The sequence below is a fragment of the Oryzias latipes genome, chromosome 17 (assembly GCF_053564925.1).
Source record: "Oryzias latipes strain Hd-rR chromosome 17, Olatipes_Hd-rR_3.1".
Taxonomy (NCBI): domain Eukaryota; kingdom Metazoa; phylum Chordata; class Actinopteri; order Beloniformes; family Adrianichthyidae; genus Oryzias; species Oryzias latipes.
The window spans coordinates 35,234,812-35,256,573 of record NC_136253.1 but is presented as its reverse complement, the minus strand read 5'-3'; the positions used below and the strand labels follow the sequence as shown (position 1 = coordinate 35,256,573).

The window sequence follows — 21,762 nt, the reverse complement described above, 5'->3', positions numbered from 1 at the left end:
CATTGAAAACATGTAAATGTATGTGGAAGCGGTCTACATCTGGGGAATCTCTCTCCAGACTTTTTCTCTCACAGCTCTATTCTGATAAATGAAAGATTTGGTGTCAGAATTCCAGCTGGACACAAGCTGCAACTATTCATTTCCCCTTTTGTAAAGTGCTGAGTATTGAGCAGGGAGCCACTAGGTCCCACTTTTTTTCTTTGGATATTCCTTAGCCTTGGATTTGAACTCACAACTTTCCAGTCTGAGGGCAGACACTCCACCCCAAGGCCACATGGCTGCATGATTGTGGCATTTTTATTTTGACCAAAATCATTATTGAATTGTAAGTTGCAAAGCGCATTATTATTTGATTTATGGAACAAAAAAACATGAAAACGTAAATTGCGACTGATTTGGCTTTTAATTAGAATTTTCCTATTAAAAATAAAATAATGAGTTAACGTTTTTCCTATTGATTTTTAAACTGCAATATGCATTTTCAAACTTGCAAGCGCCAAATTGCACATTGAATTGTCAAGTGTCACGTTTAATTATTGGTTAAAAACAACTTTAAAAGTTAACTTTTTATCCTTTAGACAAAAACTAAACACAAAACGTAACGTAAACTCTGGACAAAATCCAGGTCAGATCCAGATGATATATGTGGCAAAAATCAGTCTGGAATCGGATGTCCAAAGCCATAGTGTAACTTACTGGCAAAATTGAACTCGTTCAATGTTGAATAAATACCAGATTGCGTTTAATGTTAAAAGTGACATTTGATAGTAAATATTTTTAATCATTATTAAAAGCTAAAGCACACATTTACTATAAAAAATTAAAAAAAAATTAGCGTAACCTATTGCAATTTATCAATTATTTCCTGACCAGAACTCAAGAAAGAGCGATTTTTCTTGAAGCGTTCAGTCAATTTCCGAGCAGAGATTTTAAACCGTGAATGCAACATTCACTTTACTGACTGTACCAACTTAGTACGGGGAGGTTGAGTCTGTGAGCGGCAAATGTTTATATTTAATTATTGTAAAGTACTCAATATAACAATATAATAACATAAAACTAATGAATTTTTAAAATAATTATTTGAATTTCCTAAACTAAATAGTTTGTAATATTTTGTCATTCTACCGGCGTGTTACTTTATCTAATATTTCTAAGTTATGCGCCTCCCTTGCGCATTCCAGTAATGGTCTCGTCCTCAGTTAGGCCTTTGCAGTAGGGAGTTGTTTGGCGGACCCAACAAGTTTGTCTCTGACTTTGGGTCTTTTATATCCAGGAATAGGATTGAAGAAACTCTCAAACTTCAACATATTTGATCTCCGGGGGTGTCTGGGCTGTCGAAGGGCCACAAAAAGCAGGAGTTTAGCGGACCAAACCGAGGAGGGAAGGGAGTCATCGGTGAATCTGAGCGTTCGCGGCGGAGCTTATGATGCCGACGTTGCGAGACAGCACCATGTCCCACCCCGGCGAGAATTCCCACCAAGTCCGGGTCAAGGCTTACTATAAGGGGTAAGAAAGCGCCGTGTTCTCTCCCCGAACCCCCAACTTTAACGGCGGGAACTCGAGTCAGTTTGAGGCTAACTGTTAGCCTTAGCTGCTAGCCGCTAGCAGCAGGTTTCGGTAAACTCAAGAAGTCAACCAGGTGAGACTAAACAGCCGCCTCGTTAGCTCGTCGGTAGCTAGTTCCTCTGGAATTTCAGAAATGTATCCGCAGATACAAGAGAGGAATCGGGGATAACAACCAGCAGCTTCCCGGAGGCTCCATAACTTAACCAAGGAAGAAGATCTGTGTTGTCATTTTTCGGTTGTGTTGTCATAAGTTTCTTACAAAAACAGTCCCAGAGATTATGGGCAGAATTTGATCATTTTTACCGAGAAAAAACCGGAAAGTTGGACTTAAGCAACAGATCCTCAGAAATATGTACTTCTTACAGAAGTACTAGCGTACTACTAGTTGATGCGCTGGTGTTAGTAGTATTTGACAGTAAAATTTCCTCCCTATATGGTGTACTCTTGTTCTTTGCTGTTTTTTCCCCCTCTTTAGCTTAAAACTACATATATGTGCCGGAAATGACGTCACGCTGGAGCCTTTTTGACCAGATAACCCCTGAAGGAACTGAACTTTTGTTTTTTGTATCACGCCTGTCAGTCTGCATGGCCTTAAAGCTCTTTCTCTAAACAAAGCATAAAGAAAGGCGTGTTTTCATGCTGCATTATTCCTCTATATATGTGTCACATTATCATAAAGCTGACTCGCACCTCTAGATATTTGGTGCAGTATTCACACACTGGAGTAAAGTCAGAGTTTCTTTTTCTGATAAGAATGTCCTCCAGGACGATACCACAGTCGGTTAATACAGTAAACAGGATACTGCTTACGGGCCGAGAGGCTTCAGCGCGTCAGTATTTTAGGAAAAAGGGACTTTCTATTGGTGCACCATTCAAGATGATTCTGTCCGTTTGGCGGAGGAGCAGCTTCCGCAGGTGACTCCTTCCATCGTGAAAGCGTCGGGATGCCTCCAGCCCGCATCTCTGATGGATGGATGGATGGATGGATGGAGCCGGTGATTGGAGGCCTGACAAACATGTTATGCGAGTCGTGTCAGCCAGACCTGTTAAATTCTTCGCTGAGTCTCTGACACACCTCAGGAACGGTAATGAATGCTGGTCCTGATGCATCCATCACCAAAACAAAAGTGTCTGCCATATGCATGACGCTGCTGCTGAGGAATCCCAGCTATGTTCACGGAGAGGAAGCCCGGGTCTGAAAGGGTTTTAAGGTTTTGATGGTTTTTTCACTCCTGAAGACAGAAGGATGAGCTTAAAATTGTTGTTTGGATGAAGAACAGAACCTTTACTTGATGCTGTTTCATCTAGAACCACTCATCTCTTGAATTAGCATGAATGTTTGAGTCTGTTAAAAAAAATGACGCGCGTGTTCTGCTGCAGACTTTGTGCTTTTGTGATTAACCTGATAAAATCTGGTTTGTCTCCTTTTCTTTCTAGAGTTGCTCAAGCTGGGTTTATTTTAGTCCTAAACACCACAATTCACCTTAAAACTCTTGCTATGGAAAATATTTATCGCCTTTTATCCGATGAATTCCTTCCTGGCTGCTGCTCCGGAGCTTCACCTGCTGGTGGGTGAAGCTCCGGAGCAGCCTCGGTGGTCCATCGCGTTCCCCTCGTTCAGACTGAGGGTCTACAGAGGTCGCGTCTCGCCGGCGTGCTTTCACTGATCTACTCATGACCGAAGCACGGTCCGAGTAAGATAAAATAAAAAAACGGGAAGTTTTCTGTCATTTCTTGACTAAAAGGAGACAAAACAACAAATGTAAGATGTAAGGCGTGGAGAGGAGGATCTGATGACCTTCATGATCTGTGTGAACTGCAGCTATTTGTTCCTCAGAGACTGAGGTCTCCTTAAATTCACACATTTCTAAAGGTTTGCTTCTGTTCTCTTGCAGCTGAATTATGTTGAGTTTTTAGATGGAGCACTTTATGAATCCAGAGGAAACTGGCAGCTTTCGTTTCTCTCCTTTATTAGTGTTAATAAGGCTGTTTTTTTGCGAGTTAAAACATTTCAGTCAAGAATAAAACCCCAACAGCCTGAAACTGTAAAGGTCAGGAAACCACTTTGGGCCCGCCCCCCCCTTGTCCCTCTGTAAATCATCATAATCCATGTTCAGTTCAGGTAAACACGGGTTAACTCAGACCTGATGATTGTGGATGTGCAGATGTTTGAAGACACTCGCGGGCTTCATGAAGCTCTTTTTAGACTAAACTTCCTGATGAAGCTGCATGGAGGGCTGGAGGTCGTGTTGACACACGGGGAGCGTTTCCCGCCGCGCTGTTTACTGTCCGGGAGGCCCTTCAGGCTCAGATCCATCACGTCGTGTCACCATCCGTCTTGGGGAAGGGGGGTTCAGCCTGTCATTAGGCTCATCCTCTCTGACAGCTAATTTCCTCCATGCCAGGCATAAATTAATTTGATTTTTGAGCCTTGAAGTTCAGCCGTTTGGTGCTGATTCACTCTGAAAGTTTCACTGTAAATAAAAAGCAGTTAAATGTCTCAGGACCAGAACGAGTAACAGACTATTTCCTGGAATGATGACAACTCCGCCCTTTAGTTTGGGAGGAGAGCGGCATTCTGGGACAGCAGAGACCAGTCCTGAATTTTTCTAATAAATTCCCGTGTGTGAGTCGTCTTTCTGAAAGGATCTATAGGAATCACTCATAGGGCTTCTGCGCTCGTTTGTCTGGGGTGGGGGGCATCTTCAGGCCTCCTGTTGTTCCTTTATAACACTCTGGTTCTGGAGATCCCATCCCCGTGGCCCGGATGACCCGGCTTTAGGCTCTGGTCGTGTGATTTGTAGGGGTACACCTGTGTTCAGGTCTGTGGACCCGGGTCCAAAGGGGGGGGCGCTGTGACTTCTTCCTGAGCGCTCACCAATCAGAGGGCTTTGTCCTGGTCCGGTGGGAGTTCTGCTGACCAAAGTGAAGGAGCACGAGTCAGCACCTCCTCCTCATCCTCCTCTATAGTGAAGATTTTCATTGGAACGCTGAGGATGACGAACGCCGGGGCTACAGGAATGTTATTTCTGCTCCGATTTTTTTTAATTCAAGCTTCCTGGAGTTATGCTAAAGCTAATCCCATCCACCTCTGAGGACAAACTAACATTACTCTAAGGTTTGACCTTCAATAAATCCTTAAATTAATCATTTCTGAACCAAGTTACCACTTTAAAAAAAGGTTTTATCTCACTTTAGGAATGAAACTTCTTTTTGTTTCCATCATCTCCATGTTCCTTTATTTTTAATTCTTTAAGGGGAATTCTGAATGTATTTTTTCACAGTCAGACTTTTTCAAACATTTACATTATTGATCTCCGCTGTAGCATTTCCGTCATGTGTTTCTTGGGGAGCCGTACGTTTGTTCAGACCCCGGCTTCATCAGGAAGCTCTGGTCCTCCTGTGGCGAGGCGGCGCACAGACGATGTGTTGTTTTCCGTCTGTTCCTCGCCCCTCCGGCAATGATTAACACCAGCAGCATGTGTGGAGGGGGTGAGAAAAGGAGGAAGTGAGAAGCTGGCGTCAGACTAACTCCATCCTTTTCCTCCTAAATCCTCTCCGGTCCAGGAGGGTTGGAGGCTGAGCGTTTGGTGTGAACCGGTGGAGGTTTTGGTGGACAGACGGTGTCCTGAGGGTTCTGCTGCAGCTCTGATGGTCTGTCGGTCTGTCTGTCGCAGTTATGCTTCCTGCACAGACGACTGCACACGCATGTGACAGACTGCGATGACACGTCTTGGTTTATTAAAGCCGCTCTCACCTCTCCGTGGGTAAAAGTGAAGCAGAAGTGTGTTCTATAAATGACATCCTTTGTTTCCAAAACTGCTAAATTAATAGGTTTGGCTTCTGAGGCTCCCAGAGATCCAATATAAACTTTGTTCCACCTTCATTCTACGGTTTTAACAACGAACCGTTGCAATAGGAGCCGTTATAACGTTGATGTGTTCCTTGTCAACCTGAGAGATTCCGGGTTTTCTTGTAGAATCCGGTTCCCTAAAGTCATGTGTCCCTTCGTCTGTGACTCTGATAGACTCTTTCTGTCGTCTTTCTTCGTTTTTATTTTTTTAAAGGGGGGACGACACCTTCTGGGTTCTTTCTTCTTTTTCTTCAGTCATTTGTCTTTTACTTAAGTTTGTTTTTGGGTATTTTATTTAATTATTTTATTGCATGCATTGGGATTGTTGTTTTCTGCGTTATTGTTTTGTTTTTATGTACAGCACCTTGAGCTGTTTTGAACATGAAAGGTGCTATTTAAATGAAATTAACTGAACTGAGTGGCCCTTCCAAAAGGAAGCGGCTCCCAATTGGTCAGAATAACCATTCTTGCTCTGATACCTTTTTTAACATCTTGATAATCCTCATTTTTTCACATATTTTTTCTGTAGTTCAAGTTAATCAATTTATAAACTGACCAATCAGATGCCTCGACAAAAGTAGGCGGAGCCTGCTGGCCCCCACGTTCGACATTTAAAAAGATTGACAGATCTATGTAGCCCACTTTCAAGTTGTAGGGGCGTGGCCTTCCAACAAACTCACATCTGATTGATGAGAGTGGCTGCCATAGAAACTCAGACCAACTCGGACCAATCTTTGCTTACTGACGATGTCTGGCTCCAACATGGTGGCGTCCGTATGGTAAAAAAGCGGCGACTGAATTGACTTAATATGGTTGGAGCTGGAATAAACCATTTTGACGTCACACTCAGTCCATTTCTTTGATATGGTCAATGGTTTGAACCCTCAGTGAGTGCAGGACGCTCCTTTCAGCTGCTGCACGAACAGCTGTTCCTCTGCTGGGTTTGTAAAGCTCTTCTTCTTTCAGGGACATCATGATCACACATTTTGAACCCTCCATCTCGTACGAGGGCCTCTCCGGGGAGGTGAGGGACATGTGCTCCATGGAGAACGACCAACTCTTTACCATGAAGTGGATCGACGAGGAAGGTATGAAGTCCGGCCTCGCCGCACACGAGCGTTCACGGTGTTATCTGAACATCTCTGCTTAAAACCAAAACACCAAAGAAAAGCTAAAGCGGCCCCTAAAGGATAGATTTCATGATCCAGATAGACATTAGTGTCCTGGTTTTTGACTGGACTGCAGGTGAAACCAAAATGTCCTGAAATCTGGACTCTGTCTGCAGAAGAATCTGATGATAATCACAGTGTCAAACCTCTAAACGCTCAGCATACTTTAGGCTGGTGTGTACAGGAAATGCAGCACAGACCGTGTTAAACATTAAAAACCGATTCCTTTGGGAAAAAAGTCTGGTTTCTTCTGATGAATGAATAGGTTGAAGCAGCAAAAGTATCACAAAAAGTCAAAGTGATTTACTTTAAGTGAAGGTAGCTGAAGCTAAAGAAAGTTTAGCTTTAAATACATTTAATTTCAATTCTTTTCCATGACTAAAGGAGTCCTAATAAAGCCAGAAACATTTGAAAGAGAGACCTTTTCCAGAATCTTCAAAGGTTTCAGGGCCAGGAATCTCCTGAAGGAAATGTTTGATCCCAGAAGCTGTAGCTGCTGGGAAACAGGAGAATCCGGATCTGCAGACGCTGAACTTCAGCAGCAGGAGAATGACCGTGTTTACATTCTTCCTGCTGCTGCTGTGACGCCGGTTCCTGAAAGCCAAGCGTCTGCCGGATGGCTGTCCCTCCCACTAGTTCAGCATTAACCTGCAGTTCTTTTTAGAAAAGGCTGGGTGAGTCACAGTTTCTGTCACCGGCCTGTCACTGATTCCTCATGCGGGTGTTGGCCATCACCTGAAGGATCCCGGGTCGGATCTGAAATGCAGCATCAGTTAAAGCTGAATCATGGGTTCACCTGGATCAGATCCTAAAGTCCGTTTCAGTTCACTTCCTTGTCTGACGATGCAGCAGATAAGCTACCTGCTGTGTCGAAAGCAAAAGTGGGACTGAATCAAAAAGCCTCATCAATGTCATAAATGGTTCCATCACCAGAATAAGTCCAGGAAGTGCCTCTGGTTAACTTCTAGATATTTGCAAACTCAGACACTACAAAAGAAAGATTTTCTTTTTGGAGGAACCAGATTTGTCTGAAGTTTACGCTCCAGATTATCTGTGATGCCACAAATAGGATGTTTTTTTTCTTTCAAAGCTTGTTCTGTCCAACAACTGAGCAAACAGATGAGAGCTGAAGGCCTTTTGTGTTGGACAGGTTTACAATCACAATAAAGGGTTTGGGTCTTCAGTGGCTGGGGTGTGTATTTGTATAAACCCCTTTTGGGTTTTTTAACATTTTCATTTATTTATTACATTTTATGTTTAAAAAAAATATATATATATATATATATATATATATATATATATATATATATATATATATATATATATATATATATATATATATATATATATATATATATATATATATATATATATATATATTATAGAGGGAAGGGAGATGGGGAAAAGTGCGTGTGTGTGTGTGTGCGTGTGGGGGGGGGGGGTTGTAAAAGAAAAAAAGAGAGGGTGGGATTAAGAATGGGGGGTGTTTTAGGAGCGACAGGAGAGCTGCACTTCCTGGTTCTACTAGAGACCCTCCATGTTGGAGATGGTGGTTTTGGTGTCTAACGTTTTCTTGCAGCATTTTTCTAATGGTGGAGGATATTTGTAAAGAAAATGAAGCTCTAAACTGCATTTCTGAGGATTTCTTTATTCAAATCTCTGCATATAAGGAACAGAGGACAAATGCCGTTTAAAATTATCGTTTTTGTGGCGTAGAAAATATGCTGGGCGGGGCCACAGTCTCCCTGCTCCGCCCCTTTCTGATCCTCCACCTGCAGACCAACAGATCCATGAACGTCTCAGTTTTCCTGGTCTGAGCTGGAATCTGGATCAGAACCGGATGGATGGACGGATCTGATGTTGCTGCTTTTTTTGTTGCACCGCTAATGTTAGGTTGGGGGTGAGAGGGGCTGTAAGCTAGTTGGACAGCATGAAAACAAAGGGATGATGGGATATTAAAAGAGGCTTTCTTCCACGCCAAGAGTTCCGCCCACAACTCTGAAGTAGATTTCTGATGAACTCTTGCTGCTCTGCAGAAACTATGTCTTACCAAATAACAGAATTTTGGATTTTGGCTCAAAACAGAATCATCATCATTAAAGACAACTGAGAAGGCTTTAACCTAACCTTTGACCTAAACCCCTCCATGTTCTTGTTGTGACGGTCTCTGTCGTTCCAGGTGACCCCTGCACCGTGTCTTCTCAGCTGGAACTGGAGGAAGCTCTGCGTCTCTATGAGCTCAACAAAGACTCGGAGCTCATTATTCACGGTGAGCAAACAGATTATTACCAACAGAGCCTCCTCTTTCACATCTGTCTGAGACCATCCTTCATCCAAACTCCTTTATTCCTCAGAAGTAGCATCAGTTCTTTGACGTTCTTTAGTTTCTGCTCTTTTTATCTTTGGATTTAAAAACCACAACATTTGGTTGTGTGAAGCGTCTGGGATGAGGGTCAGCACTGCTAAATCTGAGGCCATGTTCCTTGACTGGAGAAAGGTAGTTTGCCATCTCTCTGTGGGTGGAGTGTTTCTGCCCCAGGTGGAGGAGTTTAGATATCTTGGGGTGAGGGGAGACCGGAGCGTGAGAGTGACAGGTGGATCGGGGCAGCGTCCATCGTTATGCGGTCGCTGTACCGGGCCGTTGTGGTGAAGAGAAAGCAAAGCTCTCCATTTACCGGTTGATCTCCGTTCCAGTTCTCACCTACGGTCATGAGCTCTGGGTCATGACCCAAAGAACCAGGTCCTGAATACAAGCGGCTGAAATGAGCTTCCTCCATAGGGGGGCTGAGCGCTCCTTTAAAGAAAGGGGGAGGAGAGCTGTGAGTAGAACCGCTTCCCCTCCGCATCCAGAGGGGGCTCGGGCATCTGGTCTGGATGCCTCCTGGACGCCTCCCTGGGGAGGTGTTCCGGGCATGTCCCACTGGGCGGAAGCCCCAGGGAAGAGGAGCTGGAGGAAGTGGCCGGGGAGAGGGAAGTCTGGGCAACTATGCTTAGACTGCTGCCCCCGCGACCCGGTCCCGGATAAGCTGAAGAGGATGGATGGATGGATGGATGATGGATGGATGGATGGATGGATGGATGGATGGATGAAAGATGGATGGATGGAGCATTTGGTTGTTGATCTGCTGTTTTGGGCTGTGCAGCTGGAGCCATGTCTGTCTGAAGTAAATGGTTATAAACAGAAGCAGTCCCTCTGAGCCCAAATCATCATCCGTCCACCGCCATGTTTCCACTGGTGTTTGTGTCTTACTGTAAGCGTCATTCCTGCACTTCTTGATCTTTGTATTTCTAGAAGGAAGCCGATTTCTCACAGTTTAGTGGTTTCACCATCAATGAGGGAACCGGCGACAGAATATTTTCTGGTTTCAGTGGAACCGAGCTGCCCCTCTGCGACCAGGACTCGTTCAGCCTCAGAGGAGCCTGTCGGTCCGCTCAGCGTCCCGCTGGCTGCTGCTTTACAAGCCACACCGTCTGCTCCTTTGCATGCTCCATTTCTGCTCATTAAGCTGCAGCTCATGAAACCTCAGGCTAAGAATCCTGTTTGACGAGCTTTGTCAAAGCACATCATCAGCTCTGGCTGTCACTCATGTTTTCCCTCCGTTAGGCTCGTACAACAGCGGGCGGCGTTCCCTTTAGGCTTCATGAATGTTTATTTGTTTGTTTAATCTGCATTAAAGTATTCTTTCCTCTTCATAATAAAAGCCACACTTTACATTTTCTTCACTGAGGATGAACATGAGTGACAGCACACTGTCATCATACTTTTATTTGATTTAAAATGTTTCTGCTTTATTTACCAACAACAAATTCGTAAAAAAATTTGTCCAAACAAAATCCCCCAAAGCATCTTTTATTTATACATTTATGCTTCCGTTTCTGTGATCATCTCAGTTATCAGTTTAACGGAAAAGAGCCAGACTGTCGGCAGAGGCTGACCGGCCGTTTTCCTCTGTGGCTCTCCTGCATAGCCTGGGGGGGGGGGCATCAGGGCATACGGCTAGAGCTTCAGCGACCCGTGAAACAGCAGCACTTCCTCTGTGAACGTCTGCCCCCCCTGTGCTCCCCGTCCAGCCTAACCCTGTTCCGAATGTTGAGGAGCTTGGAGGTCGGGGTTCACTCTAAACGTTGGGCTGTGTTTGTGTAAACATGTGACCCCGAGGGGGCGGGCTCACTAAAGCTCTAATCAGTTTAAGGGTGACGGGTCAATAGATGTCATTCTGACTGGGGAGGAGGCTGGGGCTGGAGGGGGTGCAGGCGGCGGGTTGCCAGGTCTGCTCCTGACAGAGGTCGTTGGGTTCTCTGACTCATCGGTCCGTTCCTCTTCAGGACGTGAATCTTCTGCTGAAATCCCGTCTCTCCGATCCGATTCTGGTCGGATCAGCTGATTTCTTTGGTGATTTATTCCTCATTTGAAGGCCGTTTGTTTCCTTCCAGTGTTCCCGTGTATCCCAGAGAAGCCGGGGATGCCTTGTCCAGGAGAAGACAGTGAGTTCTGCCTCTTCCTTCTGTACAGAACCTGGACCCACGCAGAACTTCAACAATGGAATTTCTTCATGGGACCTTTATTTTTTAAAATCTGCACGGGTCAACTCGACCCAGACACACTCCAGTTTTACATTTCATTTTTCAAACATGTTGACTGATGCCGATGATCTTTACTAAGATTAAGTCAGCTCTACTTCTGCTTTCACCTACCCCCCCCCCCCCCCCCCCCCCCCAATGAAATTGAGCATAATCAACCAACCCAAATGTTTTTGTGCATCAGCTTGGACCGGCTTCACCAAACGGCAGAACTCGGTTTGGGCTTTGCTGTTTGAAGGGCCAGAGGAACCATCAGGAGAACGAAGAACGCTTAAGTTCTATCGGTGAACCCTGATGGTTTACCAGGACAGACCGTCCAGAACCTCCTGGTTCCGTTTGAGGCTGCGTTCCGATGGCGTTGGGTGTGAAAGCAGCTTTAGTTCCGCTCATCCAACTTGCTTATGATTTGTTTGCTGCTGCACATTCTGATTAACGTAGCTGCTGAAGTGGTTTGAAGGGGTTTCCTGACGTCTGTCCTCTCAGAGTCCATATATCGCCGTGGCGCCCGGCGCTGGAGGAAGCTTTACTACGCGAGCGGCCACGTTTTCCAGGCCAAGCGTTTTAACAGGGTAAGGAGCAGAGTTTACTCGCTGAAATGAAGCGGTTACCTCCGTCAGGTGTGTTGATGAGAGTCCTGTCCCCGTGCAGCGAGCTCACTGTGCCATCTGCTCCGACCGCATTTGGGGTCTGGGACGCCAAGGATACAAATGCATCAACTGCAAGCTGCTGGTGCACAAAAAGTGCCACAAACTGGTGACGATGGAGTGCGGCAGGCCGGTGATGCAGGTGAGGAACACCTGTGTGCATCTTTGTGGGTCATGCTGTACGCCGACGTTAACCTGTGAGGGATTTTTTTTTTCTTTTCTTTTGTTTCTAGGACCCGTTAATGCCCGGCCCCCCATCAGGTCCCTTAGAACTGGCTGATCAGCAAGGTAAGGACAACGCACACATTTCCGCTGTTCCACGCTTTGAGAACCTCAGTAAGGTCACGTGACACCTGAGTCCTGCGCCTTGTAGAACCAGGAAGTGTAACGGTTTCCAAACATTCCTCTGAAAGGACTGCCTTAGTTCAGATCGGCTGTCCCACTTTGATCAGGGGGGGGCTTCAGCTCAAAGCTTAAGTAAAGTCAGGTGGCCGAGAATCGACAGAGCTTAAGGTCGGAGGGCGCCGTCGTTGCCGAGAGCGGCTTTGACACGAATGTGAAACCGTGGAGCGGCGTGGAGTGGCGGATCTGTTTTAGAGAGAAGCTGCAGAGAAATGTGTGACGCTGTGAAGAAACATGACTGTCTCACATTCTCTCCCCTCTCTGTGCCCCCCCCCCACCATGTTCTCCTGCTGGCTGCCCCCCCCCCCCCACGCCCCCTTCAGGCTCCCACCACAAAGATTCACGAGAAAGTTTGGAGGACTATGTGGAGGAGAAGGAGGTGAGTGCTGGGAGGAGGGCTTACCTGTGGTTCAGGTGTGATAGAGAGGCTGACCCCCCCCCCCCCACTTGGAAGGGGGGGGGGTCGTTACTTCAACGACGAGCCGTTTCACAAATCCAGATGAAACCACCGTTCTTAGTATTTTTTGTTTCAGTGTCAGCATCTTTAGAACCAACCGACCAAAACAAAAGCACAAGGATTTAGAAAAAGAGGATTTTCTGTCAACTTCCTGGTTAACTTCAGCAGGAAACCAAACATAAACATCATCAAACACGAACTCCTGAAAATATTGTCCACAGTTTTTATCTCAGTTTAGCAGACTACAGTTATAGCAGATTGATGACGAGGAAACCACGTCTTCGCCTCGCTAGCGTTCTTGATTACATTTTTTCAATATTCCTATTTTCTCATTTGTTATTATTTTTTATTCAAATTGTCAAGTATATTTAAAAACAAATTGGTCTTTTTAGAACAAATGTCAAATAAACTGAACTTCGTTTTTATTTCAAATCTACGCAAAACAATCGATGCTTTTACTTTGAAAATACCAACCTTCAAAGAACTTTACTTTGAAGGTTTATTTATTTTACTGTAGTGACATTTGGTCTGTTTGGATTTTCTACTTTAACATTATTCTGCTATTTTAGAGCCATAATTGCATTTATTTTTACCATATTAATGGCAGATTAGCGATCTCGAATCTCAGGCGTCACAAATATTCGTGCTCGCCGTTTCTTGAACAGACCGAGTATCTAGAAACCCGTCATGACAGGTGGGGGCTCGTGTTTACAAAGATATAGGGCTGTAATATAAGGCCTAATGGAGCAGGATGATGGCTTTGACAAGACATGAACGCCATTTCAGAGATTTATGCTGAAAAAGTGGAGCTGGGGGGGGGCATCTCATTTACAAAGTGACCCAAAGGAAATCACCTTCAGATCAGATCAATAACCACAGATGATGGAGGTTGAAGGGCAGGAATGATTCACGCTCCACCGATGACTTTAGGTTTAAGTTGTTTGTGGATTCCCCTCCCCCCTCCCCCCCAGGCCCGCAGCAGCAGAGACGCCGGGAAGTCGCCCTCCAGCCTGGGCCTGGCAGACTTTGACCTCCTGCGGGTCATCGGCAGAGGCAGCTACGCCAAGGTGCTGCTGGTGCAGCTGAAGAAGACGGAGCGCATCTACGCCATGAAGGTCGTGAAGAAGGAGCTGGTCAATGACGACGAGGTACGGTGCGGCGGCGGCGGCGGCAGTGGCGGCGCCTCCTCTCATCTCTCCTTTACAAACCTGAGATCTCAGTTAAACAAAAGTGATCTGAAACATCTTGATGAGCGGACATGACACCCAAAGCTTTTATTCTGAAAAACTCATCCATTATAGAGAAAATTGGCATGTAGTAATTTAGCCCTTTTTTGCCTTTGCTTTGTTTTCATATTATTATTATTACTCTTTTCCAGAACGTTTTCTCAACTGAAGACGTTTAAAGTTCTGCCAAAACTGAATAAAGTTTTTATTTATTTATTTAATGTTGATTCAAATGGACTTCTTGGAATCAAACAATAGCAAAAGTTATTTCCTTCTTGGGTTTTTTTGTTAGTTTGCACAGATGATCTCTATAAATGTTTTATTTTGTTCTGCAGACCTTAAAAACACCTTTAGAAGAAATTCTTTGTCCCCGTTTGGGGAAAACCAGAACATCTGAGGCTGAGAAGCAACAATCCAGAAAAAAGACAGAACAGGAGAGATGATCAATGATTGATTCATCTGATCCATAAATCAGTTTAATTGTTCTGGTACTTGAATCAGGAAAAAATCACTTTCTGTTGGTTTTTAATGTAATTAAAATTTCATCTTTTTACAGTTTATAATTTAAACTAGTTTTAAAACCTGAAAATTATAAACTGGTGAATCAGAATCACTCTGGTTCTGGATTTTGACAGTGACACTTTTTTTTTATTTCCTCCTTTTATCAAAGGATGTTTAGAATTATCGAAGTGTAAAAATGTTTTCTTAACGTCTTTAAAGTGTTGATGGTCCGTCTGTCTGCTCTCCAGGATGAGAAGTAAAGTTTGTTTTTGGTTAAAATGAATCGTGAAGGCGCGGGCCGGGTCGGGTCCGTCTGCGGGTTGGGTCCGTCTGCGGGTCGGGTTCTCTCTGTAGGTCGGGCCCGTCTGTGGTTCGGGCTGGGTTCTCTCTGTAGGTCGGGTCCGTCTGCGGGTTGGGCTGGGTTCTCTCTGCGGCGTGGGCGGGGTCGGGTCCATCTGCAGGTCGGGTCCGTCTGCGGGCCGGGTCTGTCTGCGGGCCGGGCCGGGTTCTCTCTGTAGGTCGGGTCCGTCTGCGGCGTGGGTTGGGTCCGTCTGCGGGTTGGGTTGGGTCCGTCTGCGGGTTGGGCTGGGTTCTCTCTGCGGCGTGGGCGGGTCCGTCTGTGGGTCGGGTCCATCTGCAGGTCGTGTCCGTCTGCGGGCCGGGTCCGTCTGCGGGTCAGGTCCGTCTGCGGGTCGGGTTCTCTCTGTAGGTCGGGCCCGTCTGCGGGTCGGGCTGGGTTCTCTCTGTGGCGCGGGCCGGGTCAGGTTTGTCTGTCTGCTGCGGCGCGGGTCAGGTCTGTGTTTTTTCCAACCTGACAGCGTTTGTTCTGTGATGAAGGGGCGGCTGACGCACGGCGTGGTCAGAGTTGATCTCTGAACACTTGTGAGCAGCGGTTAGCCCTGATTAGACACACTTGGCTCAATGGATGAGCGGGTTTGGGTCGATGCTGAAGGGTTCCTCTGGCCTGCTCCGTCATCCCTGTTCATCTCAGACATCGGCGGTCTGGATCCTCCCGACTCGGCGCTCTTCTCCCACAGCCGCGGCAATAATGATCTTTGACTGACGTCTGGCTGGTTTCATCCTCCAGGACATCGACTGGGTCCAAACGGAGAAGCACGTCTTCGAGCAGGCGTCCAACCACCCCTTCCTGGTCGGCCTCCACTCCTGTTTCCAGACGGAGAGCAGGTGAGGACGAAGGAAACGCCTCCAATCATTCTGAGCCCTTTGATTGATGGACTTTTACCAAACCAATTGATTTTAATACGTTTTTTGAAGATTAAACTGACTCAATTACATCCTTATTATGAATCCTATTCGCAGTTTTGAAGAGAGATTTAGGAGTTTAGCATCCATCACATCAGATTTATACCTCTCATTATTTCTGACCATAATATTTTCTCTCTGGTAGTCAGGAAGATGTAAACTTTATTATCCAAATTTGTTGCTTTGTTTAAAGTCAGAGAAAAAACGAACAAAGTGTGACGGTCTGACGGATCCGTCCAGAGTGTCCGTGTTTCTGCAGCTCTCCTGTCGGGAACATCCTGGCATTTGCCGCCGTGTCTGTGCAGACCGGTGACGTCCTCCTCTTTGTCCGCAGACTCTTCTTCGTCATCGAGTACGTGAACGGCGGAGATCTCATGTTCCACATGCAGAGGCAGAGGAAGCTTCCGGAGGAGCACGCCCGGTAAGGCCCCCCTCCCCGGGTCGGTGAGAACCTCCTCGCGGTGCGGGCTCCTTACTGACGCTGGCTGCTCCTGTCAGGTTCTACTCGGCTGAGATCAGCCTGGCGCTGAACTACCTGCACGAGCGAGGGATCATCTACAGAGACCTGAAGCTGGACAACGTGCTGCTGGACTCTGAGGGACACATCAAGCTCACCGACTACGGCATGTGCAAGGTGGGGATGGCAGCGTACCGTGAACGATGACCCCCGCCCCGGTGTGCAAAAGTCTGACAGGAAGTCAAAGCTTTTGTGCTTTTGCAGGAGGGCCTGAGGCCCGGCGATACGACCAGCACGTTCTGCGGCACCCCCAACTACATCGCCCCCGAGATACTGCGAGGCGAGGATTACGGTGAGAGAGGCGGAGAGCGGGGGGAGGGCGCCGCCCGGGGGGTTTATTTTCTGGAAAACGGCGATGTGACCCGGACAGCCACGGTCTGCGGGTTCTCCGCCACAGCAACCGGACAAGAGCTTCAGCCGCGGTAAAAATAGACTCCGGCCTGGTAACCACGGCGGTGTCATGGCGACCAGCTCCTCTAAAAATAAAAGCAGTCAGAAATGTTTCACCCGCAGACACGAGCTGCTCTGTAACGTGACCGAAGTGATGCATGACGCTCCTCACAACCTGAGCCTCACGGCTTCCTGTAGAAATGTTCCTGAGCCCCGTCGTGATGTCAAAGGTTCAAATCCCAAAGACGGCAGACGAGCCGAGCCAAAGTCCCGTCACGCCTCATTTCCCAACAGTTTTTTGAGGCCGTTGAACAGAGGAGGATCCTGACGGTTGTTCCTGTTCCACTTTCTCTGAGCTGTTGGGGATTTTTTCCAGAACACTTTTGTCATTTTATGGTTCTGATTTGAAAGCATTTTACGGGAAGATTTCATTCAAGCATGCTCACCTGAGAAGAGTTTATCCAGACGTGTGATTGAAGGAGAAGTGTGTCTACAGGCGCTTTACTGGCACACAAGACTCACTTTTGTGTTGTTTTAACCAGTTTTTTCTATTTACAGTTTTTTTATTGTCTTCACGTTTTTTAACCCCTTTTTTTAATTTTTTTTATTTTAGGTATTTTTTCTTTATTTCTTGTTGGGTTTTTAACTCGTTTTTGTTATTTGGTCAGTTTTTGTTTTTTACATGTTTTTTTTGTGTTTTTAAGCCATTTTTGTGTGTTTATAAACCTGCATTTGTGTTTCCTGCACTCGTTTTTGTCGACATGTCCGTCCGCTCCGAGCCCATCGCTCATCGTTTCTGACGGCGTGTGTTGCAGGCTTCAGCGTGGACTGGTGGGCGCTGGGCGTGCTGATGTTCGAGATGATGGCGGGCCGCTCGCCGTTCGACATTGTCGGCAGCTCTGATAACCCGGACCAGAACACAGAAGACTATCTCTTCCAGGGTAAAACGGCGTTGTGGTTCGGGGGGGTGGGGGGCGGCAGCGTGGAAACACCTTCTTATCGACACCTTTGTCGCAGATTCTCTCAGCGCCAGGCGCACGCCATCTGTTCCAGGAAATGTGTGAATGCGTCCTCCCCTCTTCTTTAAACCTGCTCTCAAACTGTCAGCTGTTTGTTTCTGCAGGAACGGCGAAGCTTGGCGGCGAGATGCTGCTCTCCTCTCACGTCTGAAATTCTCCTTTTTCCCTGCAGTGATACTGAACAAACAGATCAGAATTCCCCGCTCGCTGTCCGTCAAAGCCGCCAGCGTCCTCAAGGGGTTCCTCAACAAGGTAAGGAGGGTTTGGGCCTGAAACCGCCGCCGCCACCTGTCTCCGTCTCTTTCTGTCCTCTGAGGTGATCGTTCCTCTTTCAGACTCCAGAGCGTTTTAACTTCCTGGATTCACGTCCGACCGAAGGTTCAGGCAGCGCCACGGCCCTGAACTAAACAGAAAAACAAAGTGGCGAGCACGTTTGAGCGCAGGAGCGGCTTCACGCTTATTCCTAATTGTATTGTTGTTTACTTTTAAACTTTTAATAAAGAAAATGTTGGTAAAAACATTATCAAAAACGTGAAAGGCCCCCAGAGGTGTCCCCACCCCCCAGTAAAGAGTTTTATGCCAACTTTCAGCTGATTTTAGAACATTTCTCCCAGAGAAATGACAGAAATCTTCCAGTTTGGACAAAGAACATTTGGAGGATTTAGACCGTTTCAACTTTTCTCTTGAAGACAGTTCTGCTTGTTAAGCGTCTCCAGTCACTTTGGTGAAACCAGAGAAACGCGTCTGAAAAGCCTCATTTTATAGGTTTGGGAGAATCTGGTAGCTTTCATTGATTCTAAACACTAATGAGAAATTCTTGCATTTAAATTAAACATCATCTCCCAAAAAAAGAAGAAAAAAAATAGTGGTCTACTGACTCAGACTATCGGGTCTTTGAGCTGTTTGACGCCGTTGTGCTTTTCTGGCTGCTGCCTCTCCGCCTCCATCACCCTCCACCCTCACCCCCTTTCAACTCCCCCCAGGATCCCAAGGAGCGCCTGGGCTGCCATCCTCAGACCGGCTTCGCTGACATCACGGGTCATCCGTTCTTCAGGAACGTGGACTGGGATCTTGTAAGCCACTTTTGTCTTTGTTGGCGTGTTTTGGTTGGTGGCGTTCTGGTGGCGTTCTGGAAGGTGGAGCCCCCCCCCGCTCAGTAGCTGGTGACTGAAAATCCTCCCATGTTTCAGCCGTTTCCTGTTCCTGCTCCTCCAGCGAGTCATTAACGTTTACGACTTCCTGCGCCGTAAATAACGCCGGAGTCTCGCCGGAGCTGGACTGAAGCGTAACTGTGTCACACGCCGACTTCACTGGCGTGCGACAGCAGGGATCGCCGTGACCTCTTTTCCCTGCATGCTCTGGGGGAGGGACCTGGCAGTTGGTCACAGTGTCTGGTCAGATCCGCTTACCCCACCACCACACAGTTTGAGCTGCACTTCGGCCTCTGGCCTGCAGGGGGAGCAGCAGCTGGACTCGTGATCCGTGGGGGGGGGGTGACAGCAGTGGAGGCTGTTCACGCCTCCTGATGGATTTGATTGGGGCTCTCTGATCCACATTTTAGATCCCTATGGAGCTGCAGCAGCAACACTCGTCTGAATATTATTTCTTCCTTTTTAGCCTCCGGTTTCCCTTAACTTTTAGGTTTATCCTTAAACCTAAAGTTCATAAACCTTATGGTTAAGGTTTATCTTCATCCTCTGTAAAACTTGTGCTGCTGCTTTAAACTTTGTGAACCAGATTCCATATAGGAACCATTAAAATGTGATCTTTAACCGTCAAGTTCAAAAATCAGACGCCAACTTCAGCCTCGTCCCACGATTAAGGTGGGACTGATTTAAAAAAAAAAGTGACTAAAATTGAGAATTTTTAAAATACAATAATTTTAAACACAAATATCTTTTATAGCAGCATCATCGTCACATTAGACCCAACGGCTGAATATTCTGCATTATTATTATGGGATGTGGGAACAACAGTCACAATAAATCCATATCTGGAGTAAAGACTCCTGGTTTTAGTCTGTTAAATGCAGCTTTTATTTTGAAGTGGAAGGCTGTTCTTCTGTTTCCTCTTTTCTACAAAAATAAACTTTTTTTCCTGCCTTTCCTAGTTTTTAGGTTTCAGTTTAGCGTTTGAAGCAGCCGCTTGAAGAAAGTAGCGGAGCGAGCGACTTGACACGCGTCAACGATGTGGAGACGTCTTTCCAAAATAAAACTTCCTCCCAGAATCAGATTGGAAATAAAACCAAAAATGTAGTTCAGGTTTCTTTTCCTCTGTGTCGGCCCAGGGGTCGAGGGTCCCTGCTTACCTGGGCTGGTTCCTCCTCCTCCTCCTCCTCCTCCTCCTCCTCCTCCTCCTCCTCCTCCTGATGCCTCCTTGTCTCCTCAGTTGCAGCAGAAGCAGGTGGTTCCTCCTTTCAAGCCCAACATCTCAGGAGAATTTGGACTGGACAACTTTGACGCTCAGTTCACCAACGAGCCCATTCAGCTCACCCCTGATGACGAGTAAGTGCCCCCCCCCCCCTCGTTGTTTCTGCAGATTCACCTTTATATTTATGACCCACACCCCTTTTTTTTCAGGGATGTGGTGAAGAAGATCGATCAGTCTGAGTTTGAAGGCTTCGAGTACATCAACCCTCTGCTAATGTCTGCGGAGGAGTGTGTGTGACCCCCCCCCAGCACACACATCCCCATACCAGGTCACCCCCACCTGAACAGTCATTTGCCAAAAGCAGCTTCTGTTTCTGCCATCTCCACCGCGTGCCCTTAAGCCCCGCCTCCTCCGAATCTGCCCCCCTTATCTGTTGACACGTTCTTCCTAGCTTGGGGGGGGGGGGATCAAGCACTTCCTGTGACAGGCTGAGCATCCCCTCCTCCTGTGGGAGGGGGTTCAACGCATATATTATTTGTACATAAAATCCTTCACTGAAGACAAACGTTGAACGAGGTCTTCACCAGCACGACCTTTCAAAATAAAAGAATCTGGATGTTTTGACGGGAAGAGTCGGCGCCGCCCTGAGCGATTCCGGTCCCTCCCCCGGGATGAAGGAACCCCAGCTGAAAGCTCTCAAACTGTGAATGAAAGACGGCGGGAGAGGACCGGAAGAGCCGGACCAGACGCCTTCCCCACGGCGTTCCTCGCTCAGACGGGCCGGAGTGGGCAGATGACCCGAGGACGCCGCGGACGCCGCCATCCTGGCTCCTAGAATCTATGTTTCTGTTTCTTCCTCTTTTTTTTATGCTGCCTTTCAGAAACTTTTCCATTTTCATTCCATGTGTTTTTGTTCTGAGAGACTTTTGAAACACGGGTTCTGTTAGCGGTCCAAACGGTTCTGATCCCTGATGCTGCTCTGACACTCCCCTCCTCCCCCATCGTCCTGACTCCTAACACGCCTACAAAGCATTCATTTCCCCTAACCCCCCCCCAAACCAGTGGACACATAGTGACGGCGCCCAAGTCTTCCTGTCAGCTTCCAAAGCGCGTGCAGACGGCGGTGGACGGAGGAGGAGGAGCTCCGTTTGCTCGATGGTTACATTTTGGATGGATCCCCACCTGTTACTGCGTCGACCCGACGGGGACGGTTCTGTTTGTGTTTCTGTGGATGTTCCTCATCCCAAAGGCTTTATATTATTATTATTATTAGTGCTGAATGAAAGTACCGTTGGCAGAATAAACATTTTATTTCTCTGCGGTGGTGGAAGCTCGGTCATTGCAGGAGCGCCGCTCTAGACGGGCCTCTGCGGTTCTGAGACGGAAGAAGAGTCCAACTCTGATCTGAACCTGAAGTGTCTCCATGAAAAAATGCTTCTCCTGAATGTTTCAGAGCTGCTGGAATCCATCATCTCCTTAACCCGATTTGGGTTTTTATGGTCATAGTGCCGTGTTTTGGGGGAGGAGGGGGTGAAGGGGAACCAAACTTGAGTCCACATTGCTGACCCGGTTAGATTAGAGCCGGTACCACCGGGCTGCTTCCTGACAGCTGTGTTCAGACCACTTCCCTCTCCTGGCCTGGTTTTAAAGGGGGGGGGGGGTCTAGAAGGAGCTCACACAGTGGAGGGCCAAACTCTTGACCTCTGACCCGCTTTCTGCTCCTGACAATGGCGTTCTGGTGGCTCCTCCCCCTGATGGCGCGACAGTGGACCTGCCGGAGCGCGGTGGAGCCACGGCGTCC

At 47.0% G+C, this 21,762-nt stretch overlaps 1 protein-coding gene across 1 annotated transcript; it reads left to right on the top strand.

Moving 5' to 3' along the window:
- The first annotated feature begins 951 nt into the window (after positions 1-951).
- On the top strand, positions 952-21,278 carry prkci (protein kinase C, iota). Its single transcript, XM_023964868.2, has 18 exons — positions 952-1,509; positions 6,389-6,510; positions 8,771-8,860; positions 11,026-11,076; positions 11,656-11,741; positions 11,821-11,958; positions 12,050-12,104; positions 12,542-12,597; positions 13,647-13,823; positions 15,490-15,587; positions 16,000-16,086; positions 16,164-16,299; positions 16,387-16,474; positions 17,388-17,513; positions 17,764-17,843; positions 18,575-18,664; positions 19,980-20,095; positions 20,171-21,278. The coding sequence occupies exons 1-18, from the start codon at positions 1,427-1,429 to the stop codon at positions 20,256-20,258; spliced, it is 1,767 nt and encodes a 588-aa protein (XP_023820636.1). The 5' UTR covers positions 952-1,426; the 3' UTR covers positions 20,259-21,278.
- The last annotated feature ends 484 nt before the right edge of the window (positions 21,279-21,762 follow it).

Excerpts from the sequence above, each read along its gene's own strand:
- prkci (XM_023964868.2), top strand. The coding sequence starts at position 1,427 with ATGATGCCGACGTTGCGAGACAGCACCATGTCCCACCCCGGCGAGAAT. Across the intron at positions 12,105-12,541 it reads AGAACTGGCTGATCAGCAAG|GCTCCCACCACAAAGATTCA; the intron begins GTAAGGACAACG and ends CGCCCCCTTCAG. Across the intron at positions 17,514-17,763 it reads AGAAGACTATCTCTTCCAGG|TGATACTGAACAAACAGATC; the intron begins GTAAAACGGCGT and ends TTTTCCCTGCAG.